General features: G+C 43.7%; 1 protein-coding gene across 3 annotated transcripts in view; it reads right to left on the bottom strand.

Annotated features, from left to right (window-relative positions):
• Window positions 1-20,225, bottom strand: part of Stac (SH3 and cysteine rich domain) — a 132,215-nt gene extending 111,990 nt beyond the window's left edge. For all 3 annotated transcript variants that reach the window (XM_031344812.1, XM_031344811.1, XM_031344810.1), the window contains exon 1: window positions 19,861-20,225. Coding sequence is in view for 2 of the 3 variants with exons in the window: in XM_031344811.1 (XP_031200671.1) it covers window positions 19,861-19,971 (111 nt within the window). In the remaining variant the exon portion in view is untranslated. The remainder of the gene's footprint in view (window positions 1-19,860) is intronic.
• Window positions 20,226-21,099: the final 874 nt, after the last annotated feature.

The following is a 21,099-nucleotide window of genomic DNA, read 5'->3' on the forward strand; positions in this document are numbered from 1 at the left end:
CTCTCTCTCTCTCTCTTTCAATTTTAACTTTTGCTTATATGTCACTGGAACAGCCAGCCTTATTAAAAAATTCATAGGTTGGCAGGTGACATTTTAGCCTGACCACTGTCAGGGAAAGTGAAAGCTGCTGTTCTTTCCATGAGTCCCTCCTGTCCTACAGATGCCACTGTAAGCCTGGAAAGCAGATACACAGTCTCAGGAGCTCAACAAGGCTGTGTACAGTTGTCTCACACGGCTGTGCATGCTTACAAGGGAAGGCGAAATCAAGAGCCAGGAAGGATCCTGATAGAAACCTAGATGGTGTGTCATTTTGATTTTGGCCCCTGATTTACATGTTTAATGCAACTGACAGCATCAGCATTTGATGATCAGTTGTGTACAGAAGTTCTTAATCAGACAGGCTATGGGAAAAAAAACCACAGTAAGTCTAACCACGAGAAGAGAATAACAAATAACATGTGATACAGTTTCTCAGACAAGTTCATGCAATTCATGCACCGAGGTGATCTAGACAGAAGGCTTCACATAGTGACTGCTATCTGCTTATATGAGGGTCTGGGGAGATATTTTACTGGGTAACAGTGCTTCTGCACATTCATGAGGACTCAAGTCCAGATCCCTAGCATCCATGCACAAAGCAGAGCTCTGGACAACTATCACCCTAGAATTGGTGTGTGAGTGAATGTGTGAGTGTGTGTGTGTGTGCGTGTGTGTGTGTGTGTGTGTGTGTGCATGTGTGCATGTGCATGTGTGTGTGTGTGTGTGTGCGCATGTGTGCGTGCGTGCGTTTGTGTGTGTGTGTGTGTGTGTGTGTACAGAAGGATCACTGGGGCTTGCTGGCTGCTATCCCAGATCCAGGTTCAATGAGAGACACTGTCTCAGTGGGATAAGGTAGAGAGACTGATATAACAGGATATATGACAGACCTCTCTGGCCTTCAAGGCGTACACACATATATGTGCCGACATGCATATGTGTGCATATACCAAACACACATACCCACTTCTGACACTTGAACAGATGCAGTAGGCAGAGCTGTGGTCTGATATGAATTCTCCTGGTTGTACTTTGTGGGTTCTTTTCACGTATTCATGGTCAGATATTATGAAGCATGCTTCAGTTTTCCAAGTTGGAATTTTTGGTAGTGGTGGTGGGTTTGTTTGTTTGTTTCTTTCTTTCTTTCTTCTTTTCTCTATTTTCACTCAGGCAACTTTTTGGGTAACAGTATTTTGGTCAGTTTATTGTATTGAATATATGCCTGAATAGAAGTGACAGAGGCTGGACTAGCACTTCACATCTGCACAGTAAGACAACAGTGAAACTTCATATCAGGAGATTGATCACTTCACAGTTAATTAGAAGGTCCACCAAGGATGGTTAGTAGCAAGCTGATCAATACATTAATTATCCAGCAAAGGTGGACTAATTAAACAAATAGGTACCAGAAAATTCTGCCTTGTCCACTTGTGTTTTAAAGAAATATTAAACGTGTCAGCTACACAGGATCTGATAAGTCACACATGGGAAACTCAGCAATGAAAAGAAAACATAACAAGTAAAGGATGAATCCCTACTGTCTAAGCAGAAACACCCCAAGATGATGCTGGGGGCGATGGCTCAGTGGATACGGTCCTTGGGTTGCAAACAAAAGGAGCTAGGTTTGGATCCTCCCAATCCAAGTAAAGCCGGCATGACAGAGCTTATCTGCAATCCCAGCTTTACAATGGCTAAGTGGGAGTTAGACACAGAAGAATCCCCAGAAACTCCCCACCAGGTGACCTCCCTTCCCTTGGGACCCTCAGCCTTCATGTGATTAATGCTTTCCCTATGCCATATTGGTCTCTGGTTCAAACATTGCTTTGCTATAGAATCCTCTCTCGTCTCTGCTCTCGTGAGTTCATGTTGCCTACTATAAGAATACCACCAGCCGTCAGCTTTAGCAACAGGCAATCCTCTCCTGGAATTCTGGACGCTGAGCCTCCAGTCAGAGTGTGCATATGGTCAGGTGTCTACAGAGGGCTTGCCTCCTGACTTACAGATGACTCTTTTGCTCTTTACTCAGTAAGTATTTAAGAGTATTGGAGAGAATTACCATCTCAGGATGGGGGTTTACAATACAGATCTTGGAGGGTGAGACATGTGTTTAGTTCAGGGCACCATAGATTCTATGCAAAAGAACTCCCAGGCCTTTCTGCCCACACATACACCATGTACCCCATCCCATCACCTTTTGCTCATCTGTCTTCTCTATTTTCCCCAGAAGTGTAGGAACAGAGTCAGCTGGAAATTGGCTTTTCTGAATGATGCTGAACAGAGGGACACAGGATCTTAGGGACTGAGAATATATGCAAAGACTCATTGCCATGACTGAAAGTGGAGTCTGGGGTCGGGGGCCAGAATGGCCAAGGGGGGTGGAGAGGGCACTGATAGTTTAATTAATTCTGTGCTCAGATGGGATGCAGCACCCTCAGATCAAAAAGCACCAAAGGGGGAAGAAACGCTAATGTTCAGGAAAATGGAGGCTGCCATGAAAGGGGAAAATACCAGAAGGGGGACAATAAAGGAATCAAGAATAGTGAGGATGTTTGACAAGGTTACTGCAAGAGGTTTGCTGTGAATTCAAACTTCTCAAAGCCTGGCTCTCCACAGTGGGAAGAGAGCCTGCGTGGGGTTGGCAAGTGACTGTGATGATGACATTGAGTGGAAGAGCTTGAGAGAGTAGAATTTTTACAGGAAGGGACAATGACACAGAAGCAGAAGTGAGTCTATGTCCCTCAGAACCAGGTCCTGAGAAGAAGAGCCACCCTTGCAAAGTCCCACAGGGGAGGATTGGAAACCTGAGGAAAGAGTGAAGGACACACCGGTTGGGAAACCAAGGAGGCTCTGAGGCTGCTGGGGTGGAGGGGACATGCTCATCCCAGAGCTGACTGCACAAGAGGTCACTAGCAGATGTGAGACCTGAGTGGAAATGGAATTGGGAGATGAAGGGATCCCCAAAGGCAGTTCCTAGCAACTACATTCCTGGGTAAAGACTAAGACTGGGTTTGTTTCCATGGTCCCAAAGTCATCTTGTTTGGTTGAAATGCATAGTGTGGTGGGGGAGGAGGGGACGTGGGTGATGGCCAAGGCCACATACACCTCAGTGGCTCTTTTTACCTTCTTGAAGTCACTTTGGAAGGCAAGAACACAGTGGCATTCCTGTGACCTGCTGAGTACCTCCAGCCCTTCGCTAGTCTCTCTTGCATCTCACTTCAGTCCTTTGTTCTATGGCCATAGCTGCTCCCAAAATACTCTGATCAAAACACTTGCCGTGAGGAACACTATGACCAGGGTCACATGCATACACTTCATTTTCAATTCTATAAAGCAACTACTGAGAACCTGGAGAACTCTTGTTTCCCAACACTTATCAAATATCCTGCCCTTGCTTTGGCTTCCTCAGGACCATCTAGGATGACTTCTGGCTTTCCAGTTTAGTTGATGATATAGATAAAGAATTTCTATGGATTAGCATACAGAAACTGAGGTAAGGTGACATTTGAGCCAGGGAGGGGGGGATAATGACTTAAGTATGGGCTGAATTTAAGATACAAGCTTCAAGAGGTTGTACAAAGAACAGTGGAGATAAGGTCTAGACCTCTAAGGAAAGTTGGCCAGATTGGAAATGTAGAGGTAGGGATGCTCATGGTTGAATATCCAGGGGTGGGTAAGAGCTAGCTCAGTAAATCTAGAAGGACTTGGAGGATGAGAGGGGTGTGGGCTGAACATGGTGTCCGAGGACCGGGCAGCGGTAGAGGGTGGGCAGGATACAAAGGGTGGGAAGAAACAGAAGGGAAAAGCATTAAGATCAGACATTGTATAGTGACAGGTTGGAACCAGGAGGGTGGAGAATCTGTGGAGAGAGGTGTCCATTCTCTTAATAACGTAGTTATCTGAACAGTAGTGGTGACTGCTTCCAGTCCTAGACCCAGACCTGGTGGACCAATTCTATATAAGCAGAGGGCTGAACAAAGGTTGTGCTCAGGGTGAACGCCCACCCGGCTCCTCCTGGAACTAAGGTGGCATGGCCTTGGGGGAGGGTCCTGTAGGTGTCTATAAACCCACCCAGAGATGTTACAAAGACTCAAATGAAACAGTTGGTCTTCTGGAAAAATAAAAATTAGCAAATTTGACTGAAGCCAATTTGGAATTAAAAAGAACAGGATAAGAAATGTTTTCAACTTTTATTTTGAGATGGTACTAGGTTTAGACATCACTAGCAGCTGTTTTCCTCAAACATTCATTAGGAAAGGGGGAGAATTCTAGGCGCTATCAACAGTTCCATAGAGAGAGCCCAAAGCATCCATGGACATCTTCCAAAATCATTTTTTTTTTAAAGTTTGGCATATCTTTAAAAATGAAACGTGACCAAGAGCACCAGGCAACAGATAGGAAAGAATCTTTCATATGTATGTAGATTCAAAAATAATAATGCACTGGAAATCATACCACAGAAATTTATTAAAAGAAAATCCCCTTGGCCAAGCATAACTTATGCCAAGAATGTAAAAAGAATTTAGTATTTAAGGATATCTATTAATATAAGACATCAGATAAAGGGGACAAAGGGCCCAAAGAAATCCCTTGATGACTTAAATGCCTGACACAATATGGTACATATGGCCAGGCATATGATCTGTCTCTAACACAAAGACTATCATGGCTTAATTGTTAACATGACCCTGGAGTGTGCGGTTTGCATAAGAGGGATCCTGTGGAATAGAGTTGAACTTGCCTAGTAACCAGTACTTTTTTTCCCCCTCAAATGAAATTACTGATCTGCAGAAGTTTCCAGAGTGGTGAGGGATATTAGGAGAATTAAGGTCATCCCTCAGTACCAGCTACATGTCCCTGAAAACCCCAGTGACTCCATTAGTAGGTCAGCTATGAGCCTGATACCTCCAGTAACAGCCATGTATTTGGGGGAATTGTAATTTCCCTAATGACTGCACTTACCTGGCCCTTTAAAAGGAAGGCTGTAGCTGCAGGTAAAATCATGGTCATAGCTGCTATAACTAACCCACACTAATATCCACCTCTGAGCAGATCCAGGCACTCCACATCCACTAATTGCCTCCACTTTGACGGCAGGGCTATAGAAGAGGTCACAAGCTTACTTTACAGAAAACATGCTATAGCTCTGGAAAGGGAGGGAGTGCCAGCTGGTATCCCAGAGCCATAGTGTCTGACTCTGAAGCCCAGTGCTCTGGACCAGTCAGAAACACAGCATTCTATTATTTATTGCTCTCCTCCTCCTCCTCCTCTTCCTCCTCCTCCTCCTCCTCCTCTGTCTTCTTCTTCTTCTTCTTCTTCTTCTTCTTCTTCTTCTTCTTCTTCTTCTTCTTCTTCTTCTTCTTCTTCTTCTTCTTCTCTCTCTCTCTCTCTCTCTCTCTCTCTCTCTCTCTCTCTCTCTCTCTCTCTCTCTCTCTCTCTCTCTGCATTTGTGTGTGTGTTGTACATGTTTGCACGTATATGGGCACCCCTGTGTGTGCAGATACATCTGTATGCTTGAGGTCCAAGATTCATGTCCCTGTCTTCTTTGATTGCTCTCTACCTTATCCTCTGAGGCAGAGTCTCCTAGTTGGACTCTGAGAGAGCTCACAGATGTCACAGTGTCATTAGCCAGCTTGCTCTGGTGATCCTGTCTGTGCACTAGAATCCCTGTGTAGGGGGGTTTCTATGGCCACCAGGGTTCCAGCGATCTGAACTGCCCTTCTCAGACATCCTCAGTAAGAGCGTTAACCTCAAAGGCATCTAAACAACCCTTTTAAAAAAATTTTTCTCAAGTAAACTTCCTTGTGGATATTAGAGTTTGCACACTCACATCAAAGTGCCATGTGATATGACAGTCAAGTCTCTCCTCTCATGAAGCCAACTTCACACGTGCTTCTGTGTGACAAGGAAAACCTACTTACTTCAAGGGATTTCCCTAAGATGGAATCTCTTCCTTGGCTCTATTTCTTCATCGTGCCTGCTACACAACACTGTCTGACCTGCATTTCCCTATTTCTTCTCCCCACAACCACATGATGATCCATTCACTGTCCCGTCTCTTCCTCTCTCTCTCCCCTTGCCCCATCCCCTCTCTCCACCTCTTATTAAAATAACACAAGATCATGCAGTATTTTTGTTTCCACTTAACACAATGTCCTCCAGAATCACTCGTGCTATGACAACAGATTTCCTTCTTGAAGACTGAATAATAATTTGTCATACACACATATAAATTGTGTGTGCGCACATGCGAGCATGCCTGTGTGCACACACATCGCACAGTCTCACTATCCACCTAGTACCTGCTGTGATGATATCTGGTTATGAACACAGGAGCACAGGCACCTCCTCCCCAAGGTGGTGATTTGGTTGTTTTTATGATCAAATGTTCTCCAGAGAGATCACATATAGAACATGTGATTCACTTGTTAAAGCCTAGATATCATGGGATGGTAGGAATAGTCAAGGCTAGAGATGAGAACCATGCTGGAAGTGAACTCTCAAGGAAGGACTGGTATTCTTATAAAAGAGGTCCCCAGAAGTGACCTTTCCCTCCCTAAATGCCCAAGCACGGGCATTTAGAAGGCACCACGCTGAAACCAGGAAATGACCTCACCAGCCCCAAGTCTGCTTTTGCCCTGGCCACCTGCTCCACAGCCAGGGGAAACACCTTTCTGAAGTTTGTGACGTCACTGCTCAGTTCCTAGTATTGTGTTCTAGAACCCCAACGCATGCCAGGAAATAGCTGAGAATCCTTAGAATATATATATTTTTAAATTTACAAGAGCTTCTGAGAGTAACAAAACTGTTTCAAAACCAAGTAAATGTATTATATCTCCAGATCAAAAGCTTCTTACTGTGAATAATTCATTATGATACTAATAGATGTATTACTCAGTTGCTTTCAAAATATTAGGATTCTTTAAATTTTTTGTTTCTTCAATTTAAAATAAAGTGTAACTGATACATGAACATATTAATTTTACACACTCATGAGTTACCAAATGATATGCAATGTCAATAAATACATATATTACATATTTAAAGGTGAGTACACATGTCCACCTCCTTATATCTTTATCACTTTTTTAATATACAAAAATGTCGTTGGGCAAGATAGGAAGTTCTGGTGAGCTTTTACACAAGAAGGTGCCTATAAATAATGATTGCATGTAGTTTATTTTTATAAAAGGATTTTAAATATTTTCCCATAAAGAATATTTTGGCCAAAGCATTATTTTTGGAATGAGAATATAGCTCAGTGATAGAACATTTGTCTATTGTGTGTAGGCCCCAAAACTTCAAAGAAAAAGAAGTTGTTATTTTGTATAACTTGGTCAAGAACTAAAAAGGTGAGTACAGGTAATTTATGGAAATTCCCCTGTGGGGGTAGGGGGCACTTTCTCTTATCAGCTATCAATGACCATTTAAGCTTTTCAGTTTTTATTGTTGTGCATGCTTCTGTGTGAGTGTGTACATGTGAGTACAGGTGCCTTTGGGGGGCAGAAGAGGGTGTTAGATTTCCTGTAGCTGGTGATACAAATGACTGAGAGCTGCCAAGCATGGGTGCTGGAACCTGATCTCAGATCCTGTGGAAGAACAGCGAGTGCTCTTAACCACTGAGCTACCTCCTCAGCGCTCATCAAAGCCTATTTTAAAGTACAGTGCAGTGCTGAATGAGAGAAAACATTTTAAAGTCATCAGAATAGAACAGATGATTCTGAAAGAGAACCCAGTACATATTACCATTTATTACATAATGGATGTACCATTTCATATCATTGAGAAAAGAATAAATTTTTCAGCAAATGGTTTTTAAAATACTGACTAATCATTTGGGATATTTAGAATTCTCTCATCCCTTTCAATGATACAAGCCCAAGATAGTTAATAAAGTATTAAGATAAGCTTTATGTGGTAATGACACAGGGAAATACAGAAATATAGATTAATATTTTTCCATTCTCAGGATGAGAGAGGCTTTCCTGAAGATAGATGAACAGAAGAAAACATAGCTAAATATGAGACAATCTATGTAAGAAAAACAAATCCATGTTGAAATGTAGTAAACAAGATGGAAAAATAAATGGCAGTGTGACACAATGTCTGCAGGGCGTGGATAGAGAATTTTAAAAATAAATAGTAGATGGATATGCAGGATCAGATATGGGCAAGGTTATGAACTGATCAGTCACACGGAGAAAAAGAGAAGTAACAGGACAGTATGAAAATCATCTTCCCTGGAGTCGAAATGTAGTTAGAACAATAATAAAACTCAATGCTCTCTCCCCCATTGGCCTCTTTTCCCCTTTTCTTTCCTTGCTTCCTTGATCTGCCCCCTTTCTTTCTCAGCTCAGACTGTTGATGAACATAGTCAACTTCCTGCCTCTGCTCTTGGATTTCAGCCATGCACCATGATGCCTAGTTATGTTTGCTGATTTCAAAGGCTGCCATGCCACAACTCCAGCACAAAAATCAAGAGAATCCACCTAAAAATGAGTGAAGGCATTTACCAGACCTTTTCCCAAGGAGCATATGCAAATGGCTTATAAAGCAGGAAAGGATGAAGTTTCTATTAGTTTTAGCAATTCCACTTCTGGTTGTATAGAAATGAATGGATGGATCGGAGCAGATTCAGCTTTATACTGTCACATAGCATTACACACAATAGTTAGAAGGCCAATATTACACAAGTCTTATTGATACAAGAATAAACAATGTATAGATGTACATGTGTATGTATATTAAAAATAGAATATTATCTAGTCCTCAATAGACAAGAATTCTCATAACACAACACAATGCAGAACATTAATGGTATCTTGTTGATGAAACGTGCTAGTCACAAAAGGGTCAGCGTTACATGAGATACTTAGAAGCCACAATGGCTGAATTTAATTTTAAAAGTGAGTAGAATTTTAGTATTCATCTAGAACGTAGGGGGGTGGCAGGCGCTGGGTAACCATTGTTGACCAAGGATAGAGTTTCACTGAGGATAGAAAGCCTAAGAGACAGATGGGCAAGGACGCTTGTGCAACTACATGAATATACGTGATTGCACCAACTGTATGTTCCAAATGGTACATTCTATATATGATATATTTTACCATACATTCAGGTTTGGACTTACATTTCCACACCATGGAGGATTATGAAAGAAGCTATGGTGGGAACTCAAGGCAAGATGCTGGAGGCTTGAACTGAAACAGAGGCCATGGAGGGATGCTGCTTACTGGCTTGCTTCCAGTACCTTGTTCATCTAGCTCTCTTCTATAACCAAGGACTACTTGGGTAGCACCAGGCACAGTGGTCTGGGCTCTCCCACATCATTATTAATAAAACACCCCACAGATTTTCCCATAGGCCAATCTGATGGAGGCAGTTCATCAGCTGAGGTTCCCTCTTCCCCAGTGACTCTAATTTGTGCCTTGATTTCAAAAGTGAGTCAGCCCATCATAGGAAAAACAGATCTAGAGTGCTAGGTTTTTTTAAATGACTGGTCTATGGAGGGCAATCTAGAAAAGAAAGAGAAGATGAACTTGAAAGAAACTTCTCAATTCGGGATGACAGGGAGGAAATCTTAGCTTTTGAGGTAGGCAAAAATGATGACTGAAAAATATTTCCCATGGAGGTCATTATTACAGATCTGCCTTCATGTAGACTTAAGGCTCAAGTTTATGTTAAAACAAGTTGGTTCTAGGAATCCTCAAATTAGAAAATTAATACACTATTTCCCAAGCAATGGTAGCCTGAGGAGTTGGAACTCTGGGTGGAAGATGTAACTGGAAAACTACAGAGTCTAAATTCCTTTCTCTCAGAACAGAGTTTACAATTTTTACAGAATAGAAAATTTACAAATTTTCTGCAATCTCCATCAAAATCCTACCATGTAGATTTGTGATTCTAGAATTCATTCTAAAGTGCGAAGAGCCAAAAGTGTCCCTCCAGAAATCAACTTAATAATGAAGAGTCGAGAACAAAGTTGCAGGGCTCAGTCCAGCAAGACCAGAGATTTCATAATGCAGCCCCAAAACCTGAGGCAGCACCATACTTGGCCAAAGACATGGCCTTTACATGTGCATAGATGAACTGCTCACGGCAAAGGCTGTAGAACAGCCATTACCCTGTCGTCTTGATCTGTACTTTATACCATATCAACAAAGAAAGCAATAGATTTTAATCTAGCTGTGAGAGCTATGTGGATAACACTTCTTGGGATGGTCATAGAGAACGTCATCATGATTCTGAGCTAGGCAGAGTTTTGGTAAGCAGGACACAAAGCACACTTACAAAGAGGAGGATCAACAAACTGGATCGTATGAAATTAAGAACTTCTGTTAGGAGGAGCTGAGAAGATGATGTGGTCAGTAAAGCATAAGGACCTCTATTCCATGCCCAGAATCCATTAGAAACAAACAAACAAACAAACAAACAAACAAAAGCAAAAACAAGCCCCTAAACACAGCGTTGTCGGGCAATCCCTGGGAAAACAGAGACAGCCAGATCCTTGAGGCTCACTGGCCAGCCAGCCTAACCCAATGAGGGACCCTGGCTTTGAAAAGTGTTGCTCGTCCCTGTGCAGAGACGCTTTCTCCTGCTGTCCGCATTCCTTAGTTGAGTGCAGTTCTTTCTGTAAGATAGGTCTCTGTCCACGATAGCACGTCTATTAGTGCTGTTCTTGTTCAGCTCGTTTGAGTAGTTGTGCTGGTGCAGTCTCTGACATTGCTAGGAGACACAATCTCACAGAAAATCTCTCTGGTACCTCTGGCTCTTACAGCCTTTCTGCCTCCTCTTTAGCAATGATCTCTGAGCCTTAGGTAGAGGAGTTGCATTGTAGATGTATTAATAGGGCTGGGCTCTACAACTTATACAATAATTCATGAAACAATAATTAGTGTAAGAAGAGACCGGGAATTAGAAGGTTAGCAAGGAGGGTTTGGAGGAGGGGAGAGAAGGTTGAAATGATGCAATCATATTTTAATCTCAAAAAAAGTTTTAAGGAAGGCGGATAGTGCCTGAGGAATGACTCCAGAGGTCCTCTGGCCTCCACAACCCATTGTTCACAGAGTCAGTCAGACAGACAGACAGACAGACAGACAGATGGACACACACACACAAATTTCTGCTAAGCCACAGAGGCTTTTATTCTCCAGAGTGTGATAGAAATGTGTGCATCACACTTATCTCTTTCTCAAACTCAGAATATGTGAAGAACGCCAACGAAAAGGAAGGCAATTTAACAAAAAAGTAAGCAAGAGATGTGAACAACTACTTCACAAAACATACATGCCAATAATCTTGTGAAAACCCACTGACTTCATTGGCCAAAGAGGACATTATGAGTTAAAATATTTTGTGATGCAAATAATCACCTCCGACACATTAAAAAAATCAGACAGATGATGCCGAGTGTTGGGAGTGCTGAGTAACTGAACTGTGGCATATTATCGGCTGGGACATGTGAGGACTGTATCTACATAAGCATATGCACACACTATGGTCAACAAGGTTGCTCATAGGTATATGCCTAATGGACTAGTTCATCTACGTTCCAGAGGGTATGCAGAATGATCATAGCCATATTGCTTAGGGCACCCGGGCAAAAGAAACTGCCCAAATATCTCTCAGCAGTAAAGTGGGTAAACAGCCATCTCAATGGATGATACACAACACTACAAACGAAAATATGACTGCTAAAGTGGTCCAGCATCATGGAGAACAGAAGAGCCATGAAATTAACTGGTCCACATTGATGGATGAAGTGGTCAAAGTTTCCAAACAAACAAAAATAATTTACTTAGTTATGAGGGAGGAAATGGATCATCTTTTGGAGATGGGATATGCTGGGATGTGGGTCACATTCTGTTTTGTGATTTATATAGTGGCTATATATACAGCTCACAAACAAGTATTGGTTTTGTTTTGCTTGTTTTTTTTTTAATTCATTGAGCAATCTTTATTTTTTGTACCTTTAATTGTGATGTTAAATTTGAATAGAAAAGTTTGTTACAAAAGAAAGGCTGACAGAGGAGTTCTCCAGTAATAAGTATCCCTGTAATAAGGAGAATAAAGTGCACGGGCCCAGGAGTTTCTTGTGAAACGAATCAAATCAAATGGCAAGTATATGCAATGCTTAAGCATCGGGGCCCAGGTCTTAATATTTTTCAAATGTGCGAAAGCTGGGAAAGAACTAGATATGGAAAGCAAATGGAGCTGACAGAGTCAAGGTAGCTGAGCACGGAAATGGCTTGAATGGAATTTTAGATGTCTGATGATTTCGGAGGAAGGAGAAGTGTGTCCAGAAAATGGTCACTGGAAAGGCAAAATGCACACATAGGAAGAGATGTTTCCAATTTTATTTTCAGTGTGCATAAATACAAGAAGAGATATGTGCTTGAAAGAAACAGCCAAAACATTGAATAATTCTTATCTCTGGTTGGACATGTGATGCACGTATTTCTCTTCTTTAAATTATTTTGGCTTTCCAGCTGTCTGTATAGAATACCTTTTATTTTTCTATGCATGGGCATAACATAAATAGGGATCGAGTCAGCTCATGAATCTAACCGCTTCTGAGTAATGCTTTAAATTATTTAGCAACATGAAGAATGATAGCAGGCTGCCTTTTCCAAAGCCAGTTCTTTGGTTCAGTAGGAGATGTGAAGAAGATGACAATAGATACAAATGGTTTTTCTTGGCTGCAGTGGTAGGAAGGGGACAGAAGAGCATGGATATTGCTCTTTTGGACATTCTATAACCCTTAGAGTCCACACACGTACAATGAATGAAGAAGGTGGCTCATGCCTTTAATCTCAGAACTATGGAGGCAGAGGCAGGCACATCTCTTGTGAATTTGAGGCCAGCATAGTCTAAAAAGCAAGTTCCAGGATAGCCAGGACTCTATTACACACAGAAAATCTGTCTTGAAAAAAAGCCCAAACTGATAGGTAGATAGATAGATAGATAGATAGATAGATAGATAGATAGATAGATAGATAGATGATAGATTGATAGATAGGTAGATAGGTAGATAGATAGATAGGTAGATAGATAGGTAGATAGGTAGATAGATAGATAGATAGATAGATAGATAGATAGATAGATAGATAGAAAGATAGAAAGATAGATAGATAGAGTGATTCCTATGATTCAACCCAGCAGGTTAGGTGTAGCCTGGGTTCCCTGGTGATTTGAATGCATTTTACTTCATCTTCTTCCTTTGAGTAGAAATGCAATTTCTTGCCTATCATTGCTTTATGCCTGTGCTGGGAAAATGCTGGACATAAACTGAACATTAAGTGGCTGTTCAGTGATGGACACAGAGCTTTTCTCAGAACTCAGGCCGTGTCCTTAGGAGCAGAGGCGTTTCCTTGAGACTGAGTGGTTTGCTAGGTGCAGAGTGCATCATCACTCAGAAACAGTCTGCAGCTCTACTGGGGAGTGGATGGATTATACGATGCCTTCAAATATTAACTGTGGGTGGGTGGTGATGATGCATACTCAGTGACTAACCTAGCTGAGGCATAGTCTCCTCCTACTTGACAGTGTAACTAAAAGTCCGAAGAGAAACAGCCAGTAGAACCGTCGGAGAGTCAGCTGTGTTAGTGCTAGCTGACATAGTTTTAGTGATGTTGACTACTGGGCTTGGCTAGCATAGGCATCCTCCATTTCAGAAGGAGAAGATGAGCAGTACTTTACGCATATGCGTGCTGATTGTACATGAGCACTTCATCTTTTCTTTTAGTCCTCACTACATTAAAAATGCCAACCAGAAAGTTGAGCCTGGTGTCCCATGCCTTTAACTCCAGCATTCTGAAGTTCAAGGCAGGCATATCTGTGAATTCAAGGGCGTCCTGAAGTAAGCCAGCCTGGATCTACATAGTTTGACCTGTCTTGAGCAACAACAATAAAACCCCAAACAGTAACAACAAACAAAACAACAACAACAAAAATTAAACAACAGACTTGCCAAGTAGGGATTCTGTTCTTTAGAGATGGAGAGTCCAGTGTCCTGACCTGCTTCTTGGTTGCTGTGATAACACACCGAATAAAAGCAACCTGGGGCAGGAAATGGAATATTTGTTTTCCAGCTCACAGTCGATCATTAAGGGAAGCCAAGAAAGGAACTGGATCAGAGACCATGGAGGAACATTGTTTCTGTACAGCTTCTACTGGCTGACTCAGACAGCTTTATTGTATAGGCCAGGCCAGCCTGCCTAGGGAGAGCACCATTCACAAAAGGGCTGGACCAAGGAGTAACTAAGAAAATGCCTCACAGACATGGCCACAGGCCACTCAGATCTGAGTAATTGTTTAGCTAGGGTTGCCTCTTCTCACTTGACCCTAGTTTTGTTAAGTTGACAAATGAAGCGAAGGGTGACACCCAGGGTTGGAGATAGTGAGCCAATTTGCTTATCGTCAGACAAGTGGTAACTGGGAAGAGCCTAGGAAGTTGGCCTATCTGACCTCAAAGCCTGAGATAGATCTCTTTACATCATCTAGATAGGCCCTTTGGCCACATCCCTGATGGCCCGAAAACTCACATTCGACCGACCCCTGTAAGCTTCTATGTTGTCATCAAGTCAAATGGGAAAGAATTCAGCTACTGGGGCAAGGGGGAAGTTTTTCTTTGGTCTATTGATCTGTGTCCCAGCGTCTGTAATTAAACTAGGCCATGGTTTCTGGAACAGTCAGTGGGAAGACAGGAGGAGACACACATCAGTGGCTTTCAGATTTTTCTGCTCAACTAATGGAAAAAAGAAAAAAATTACAATTACATTAAACATCGTGACTACACATGCTTACAGGAACTGGCTCTGAGGAAATCACCCCGGGATCCAGAGCTGAAGACTAGGTTCTCATCTAGGAGCATAGCCAACAAACCAATAACGATTTAACTATCTGTGGTACATCATGGCAGCAGCTTACTATCCATTAGAGCTGAGTGAGGGAAAGGAGGAGCTATATGCTCTTGTGGATCCTATATAAGCTATGCATGCCTTCCCCAGATAACACTTTGTGCCTGTGTAGTTCTAAATGTTGGTTCTCTTTACTCACAGATTTTCCACAGTTTTTGAGCCTTTGAAAGACTTTCTTGACCCTTAATGATAAAAATCTGTAGTATATGCCAATGGGATCCTAGGTTTACCCAAATACTTCTTATTTTTTAGATATGCAGCTTGAAAGATTTTCTGGTAAAAGAATCTGATGAGCCAGAATTTGATTTAAGATGATCCTCTGGGAGAGAGGTGTGGGTGATGGGTTAGTATGTCAAACGTTACTGTCCTTGAATTAATACAGGGAAGGTTAGCTGGTTAGACTACGATAGTTCTTCATACTGTCTGTCTTCCTTTGTGTATGTTAAAAATTTCCATAAAATAGTTTCATACAATACAAGGCTACGGTTTTAAAAACACCTGAAATAAATGCTGTCTAGTGTTACTAATTTCAACCCTCTGTAATTTAACTTTCTGAGGAAATTGCAAAGAAAATGGAGTTTTTAGAGGTTATGTGCCCTTGTTCTATGTTTGGTTGTGTTTTGTGTATTTTATATACTTAGACACTGTGTGTATGTGCTTGCTTCTTAGGATGCTGTGCAGACCTCTGGACTAGGGGGTCTGAAGTGTTCCAGTTTCCAGGTGGCTCAGGGATAAAACACTTGATTATTTCCACACATGCACTTCGGCTTGGGAAGTAGCAAATACAAGGATGAAGAAGCCAAATGAGAGTTGGTCCTCAGCCATTTTGCCCAACAATGTGACTTGGTTAATTTACTTGGTTTTGAAGTGTGATGGATTGAATTTAGGGCCTTGAGCATGCTAGACAAGCATTCTAACTCTGAGGTACATCTCCAGCTCTTGACCGCTTTCTTTTCTGTGCATGTATGTTTGTGCGTGCATGTTTGTGCACGCACAGGTTCACATGTATGTGTAGGGATACCTGTTGTGTGCTTGAATACGGAGGGCAGAGTAAACCCCCAGGTGTTGGTCATCCTCTGGAGCTACCCACCTTGCTTTTTGAGGCAAAGTCTCTCATTGGCCTAGAACATGCCAAGTAGGCATGTAGGCTGGCTGGTTGCTAAGATCTACAGATCTGTGGGTTTTGTCTCCCCAGTACTGTGATTACAAGTAGGCACAACTGTGTTTAGCTTCTTAAAGGAAAGTTTGAAGGACCAAACTTGGAACTTCATGTTTGCATGGCAAACACTTTACTAATTAAGCCACCTCTCTAGCCCCTTTTCCTTCCTTCCTTCCTTCCTTCCTTCCTTCCTTCCTCCCTTCTTTATTCTTTCCTTCCTCCCTCCCTTCCTTCCTTTTTTCTTTTGTTTTTTTTTTAAATTGTTTTGTTTGCTTTATTTTGTTTTGTTTTTCAAGTCAGGGTCCCTTCATGTGTGCCTGGCTGTCCTGGAACTCACTCTGTAGACCAGGCTAGCCTCTAACTCCGAGATCCTCCTGCCTCTGCCTCTGGAGTGCTAGGATCACAGGCGTGCACCACCACTGCCCGGCTCTAGCCCTATTTTTTCTAAGAAGACATGAGTGGGTGGGAAGTTGACTCCATGGGTGAAGGCTCTTGCTCCCAAGCCTGACCACTTGAGTTTGATCCCCATTACCCATATGGTGGGGGGACAGAACTGACTCCCAAAAGTTGTTCTCAGATCTTCAAACGTGTGCACCATGCTATGTACACTCTTGCAAGAGTGTGTGCAGACACATAAGTAAAAAATAAATAAGGTAATTTAAAAATCTACAGGTAGGTGTAGTGATGTATGTTTATAATCTTAGACTAAATGAAAAGAGATAGGGAAAAGGAGGGAGAAAAGAGGAGGAGGAAGCAGAAAATGTCACAATGTGTCACCAGTGACCTCTCAGGGCGGTTCTGATCTCTAGACCATCAGGCTGATGTGAGTACTGCACAAACAAGAGACAGGTCAAGATGGAAAATACTGGATCCAAGGTCACATGGCTCTGGTGCTACTCTTGCCGTGACCTTGGCTAGGGCATCTATCTTTCCAGAGCTTCTTACTTCCCTAGTCATGAAATGATGTCACAGTAGAAGCTTCTAGTGTGAAGTTTAGGGTTGTGTCTGACTAGAGGCAACATTTAGTAGATACTCATGATTGTCCTTGGCACTAAGAAAGCATAAAAATAGGCAAAAATAGGTGAGATAGAAAATAAAGTGCTACCTGAGTTTGCTTCTGGACTGTCAATCAGTGGGCATTCCCCTGGCCCCTGGGCTTGTCAAATATTTAGTACTTGTTATTCTTATAGTTAGCCATTCTCCCTCCGTGTCTGTCTGTCTGTCTGTCTGTCTGTCTGTCTGTCTCCTTTTTCCTTGAGACAGGGTCTCATGCTGTAGCTCTCCTGCTTCTTCCTCTCAAGCGAGAGGAGTACAGCTCCATGACCACCTAAAAGTATCTCTTAAAAGGAATTTTAAAAGTCTCTATGGGCTAATGAGATGGCTCAGTGGGTAAAGGCACTTGCCACGAGCCTGATGAGCTGCGTTTGATTCCTGAGTTCCCCATAACAGGAGAAGAGAACTGACTCTTGCAAGTTGTCTTCGGAACCCCACACGGGCACTGTAGTAAGCTCATGCACAATGCATACTTAAATTAATCCATGTAATAAGAAATCAGAAAACAAAAGTCAAGAGAAATTTTAATGCCCACCAGGACCTATACCATGTATCTCCCAGATGACAGTCTTACAAGGATAGTGTTTAGCGAGTACATGATGATTGTGTTAAATATGGAGTCCATGTGATTTTTTTGGATATATGGACTTCGTTTAGTTTACTTGACATTTTTAGGATGTATTAGACATCTATCTCCTTGCTTATATTGAAAGGTGCACCTTTTAACCAACACTACCACTTCCTTGGAAAGTCCAATAAATAGCCATCCCAGCTTCGGGGTTGACATTTTCCCAGCAGGCTTGTTCCTCACTAATGGAACAGAGCCTCTTAAAGGCCTGTGCAGTTCACTATGCACAATGATGGTCTTGCTAGCTCCTATCCCAAGCCATCTACCCATCACCAGCTCTCTGCCACAGCAGCAGGCCAGCCTCTTTTAAGGGTATGAACCCCTTGATCCAGTCCTAAATACCAGTCCAAGAAAAACAAAGTCGCACCCATGCCGGCTGCTCTGCGTCTAGTCCCACAGGGTCCAGGAACCCCTTGATAGAACTCAGCTCCATTGGCTAGGATGCCTAAGCCACAGTGGCAAACTGACAGAAGCAGAGACACAGATCAGGCAGGTAGATGACTGAGAAAAGTGGACGTCTACAGATCTGAATGGTAAGCCGGATAAATTGGTGGGTAATTACGGGCATTACATAGAAGGTTTTTGCTTTGCCAAATGATTTACATGAGGACATCTATAAATAGCAAGCCCATGCTGCGTGTTTCAATCAGGCTGCTGTTTTACTCAAAGGCTAAGACCTTTCCGGAGCATCCCTACTGTAGGATGGTAGGCCCAATGCAAAGTTAAGAAACAGAGGCTTTCACTCCTGCACTGTTACACCGTCTACAGAATGCCAGCTCCCATCTGAAATGGCAGCTGGCGCTTGGACTCACTAGGAGTGAGATTGGAATGAGTTGCTTCAGGTTCCAGGTAGAAAAGAGGTGTTTCGGATATGGGCAGGGAGCCAGCTTTGGAAGCCTATGGAGTGTGGTGGGTCCCACTTTCCTAGCTCCCACAGCAAAAGGACAAGTCTGTCAAGGAAGCAGGACAGAGTTAGGCAACTGCACCTATTCCTCAAATGGTCTTAGAGAAGTTGCCACTAGTGCCCAGATGAGCTAGCCAGGAGTTAGTTTGGATGGGGCAAAGCTTTTGGTCTTAGACCACCACTGTCTCTGGTGCTTAACTGTTGACACTGAAAGTCTACAATGCCAGCCTTAGGCCAGCGCCTCTTGAGCTGCGATGCCATCCAAGCTTGCACAGAGCAGCCACAGGGTCTCACTGTTCCTTGCGCTTGCTGATGGCTCCCTAAACATGGATCCCTTTGTGGCATTGGGAGCCCTGACATCCACAGTGCCCCAGCTACTCACAACTGACCTGCACAGCCAGGAGCCTTGCACTTAACTGCAACTCCATCTTATGAATTTTACTCTCCTGGCTCGGTTGCCATTTGGCTCCGTGCTGTTAAGCAGCCACGCTTTGCTTGGCTCTCTTCCAACCTTTCCAAACATGTGCCTGGCACCCACGCAAGTTTCAAAGGAAGTATAAATGTGACAGGAGACGTGCTGCGGGGTTGGTTTTGTTGTATGTGTGTTAGTGTGACTCTTAAAAAGACAAGTGTTAAGTTCTACAGAGTAGCAACTTCTACAAGGGGAACGCTAACTTTCTTACAGTCCAGTTACTTATTTTCGCTTAATGTATTTCTTTAAACTCTGGGTATCTTAAGTTAGGGAGGCACCCTGGTAAGCGAAGGGTCCCTGAGCCCCAGGATGAGGTACACTTTGCGAGCTCAGTGCTAAAGCTATCTAAAAGAAAACCCCTAGGCTGTGTTGGTCTTTCTGTCTCCAAAAGCTACCCATACCCACCCTAGCTGTGGACACTAGCAAGTTCAGGGCATGCATCAGCCAAACTCCTTCTCCCACTTCAGGAAGCCATCTGGGCACCAGGGTTAGGGCGAAATGCTTGGGCTCCTAAGGCAGAAGCTCTGCAAAGGTTTGGGTCCGCACAGCTGTCTTGGCATGAGAAGCAAAGGGTCCAGCGGATCCCAGTTCTCTAGGGATGAGTCCTATCTCTCCTCCTACCCGGACGGACCCCAGAGGAAAGATGTCAGAGGAAAAGGGACTCTGTGTTTCCCCAGTGCAGGCGCGCTGTACCTTGGATTCCAGGCTGCTGGTGGACGCAGGAGAGGGTGGCTGCTCTGTGCCCGTCGCCTCCCTGGTCAGTCCGTCTCCGCTGTCCTCGCGGGCTCCACTTGGAGGGATCATCGTGGCCGCGGGAACTGTGTTGGGCTTCTGGGGGAACCGCAGGCTCGCTCGACTTCGTGCCTGCTCGCTCAGTGCCGCCGGGTCCCCGGGATGTCCATCGCTCCAGGAGGCGGCGTGTGCCCCGGGGCCTCGCCTGGCCAGGTCCTGCCCACCTCCCGGGCCTCCGCCCCGCCCCGCGCAGCGCCCGCGGCCACCTCGCTGGAGATCGCGCGCCTCTAGTCGTGACTGCCGCCCACCGCAGCGGGCGGGTGGGCCCGGGCTGGCCCCTCGGAGGACGGGAGGCGGCGGCTTGGGGCGGGGCTGCGTGGTCGTGCGGGGAACCCAGGGCGGGAGGGGTCCGCGCCCACTCCGACAGTGTGGGAGATCCGCGCTGAGCGCCCGAGCTGGGTATGGTGATGTTCTAAGGAAAAAAAACGCTCAGCAAACCCCAAGGAACAGAAAGAGAGTACAAACAAGTGCTATGGGCCACCTTCAGCGGCCCCTTCATCCCTGGCCCTGAGCGTGAAGAGAGATGTGGTGGTACTTAGCTTAATTTATAGTTCACTGACAGCAGGAACTAGTGTGGGCGTCCTCTGACCCGTGGGCACTGCAATTTCCAGTGTTCCGTTTTGATCTAAATCAGGCAGATAATGCACTTGGTGTATGGACACCTGGTCCCCAATTTCTCCTGCTGAGCCGCACAGGCTCACTATGGGTTAGGCATGGTCACTTCCATTTATAGACGAGGAAACCTAGGTTGGAACAGGGTTGCTTCAAGTCACTCAGCTATAAATGGCAGAGCTTTTCAAATCCACGCCATTTGGACTGGGGAGCCTCAAAGCTAAGCCAGGCTTAGAAGCTGAAGCCTTTAAGACCCTGCTTAGACCGGTGAACTGCTGCTTTATTCAATCTCTCGGCATGGAGATTGGCATGGAGACAGAGCATCAGTGGACTAAGGCACAGAGGATCCGGTTTAGTGTGTAGACACAACAGAGTACGTAGCCAAAGGGGAAACTTCTACATTTATAAAAGCCTTTCCTACATCAATACTAGACTCCCTCATTTTTATATCTTTAAGAAATTAAATTCATTTTGTCATTTGGGGGTTAACATGTAGAGTAATTGGGTTATTTGTGATATTTTCATATG

The sequence above is a fragment of the Mastomys coucha genome, unplaced genomic scaffold (genome assembly GCF_008632895.1).
Source record: "Mastomys coucha isolate ucsf_1 unplaced genomic scaffold, UCSF_Mcou_1 pScaffold23, whole genome shotgun sequence".
Taxonomy (NCBI): Eukaryota; Metazoa; Chordata; class Mammalia; order Rodentia; family Muridae; genus Mastomys; species Mastomys coucha.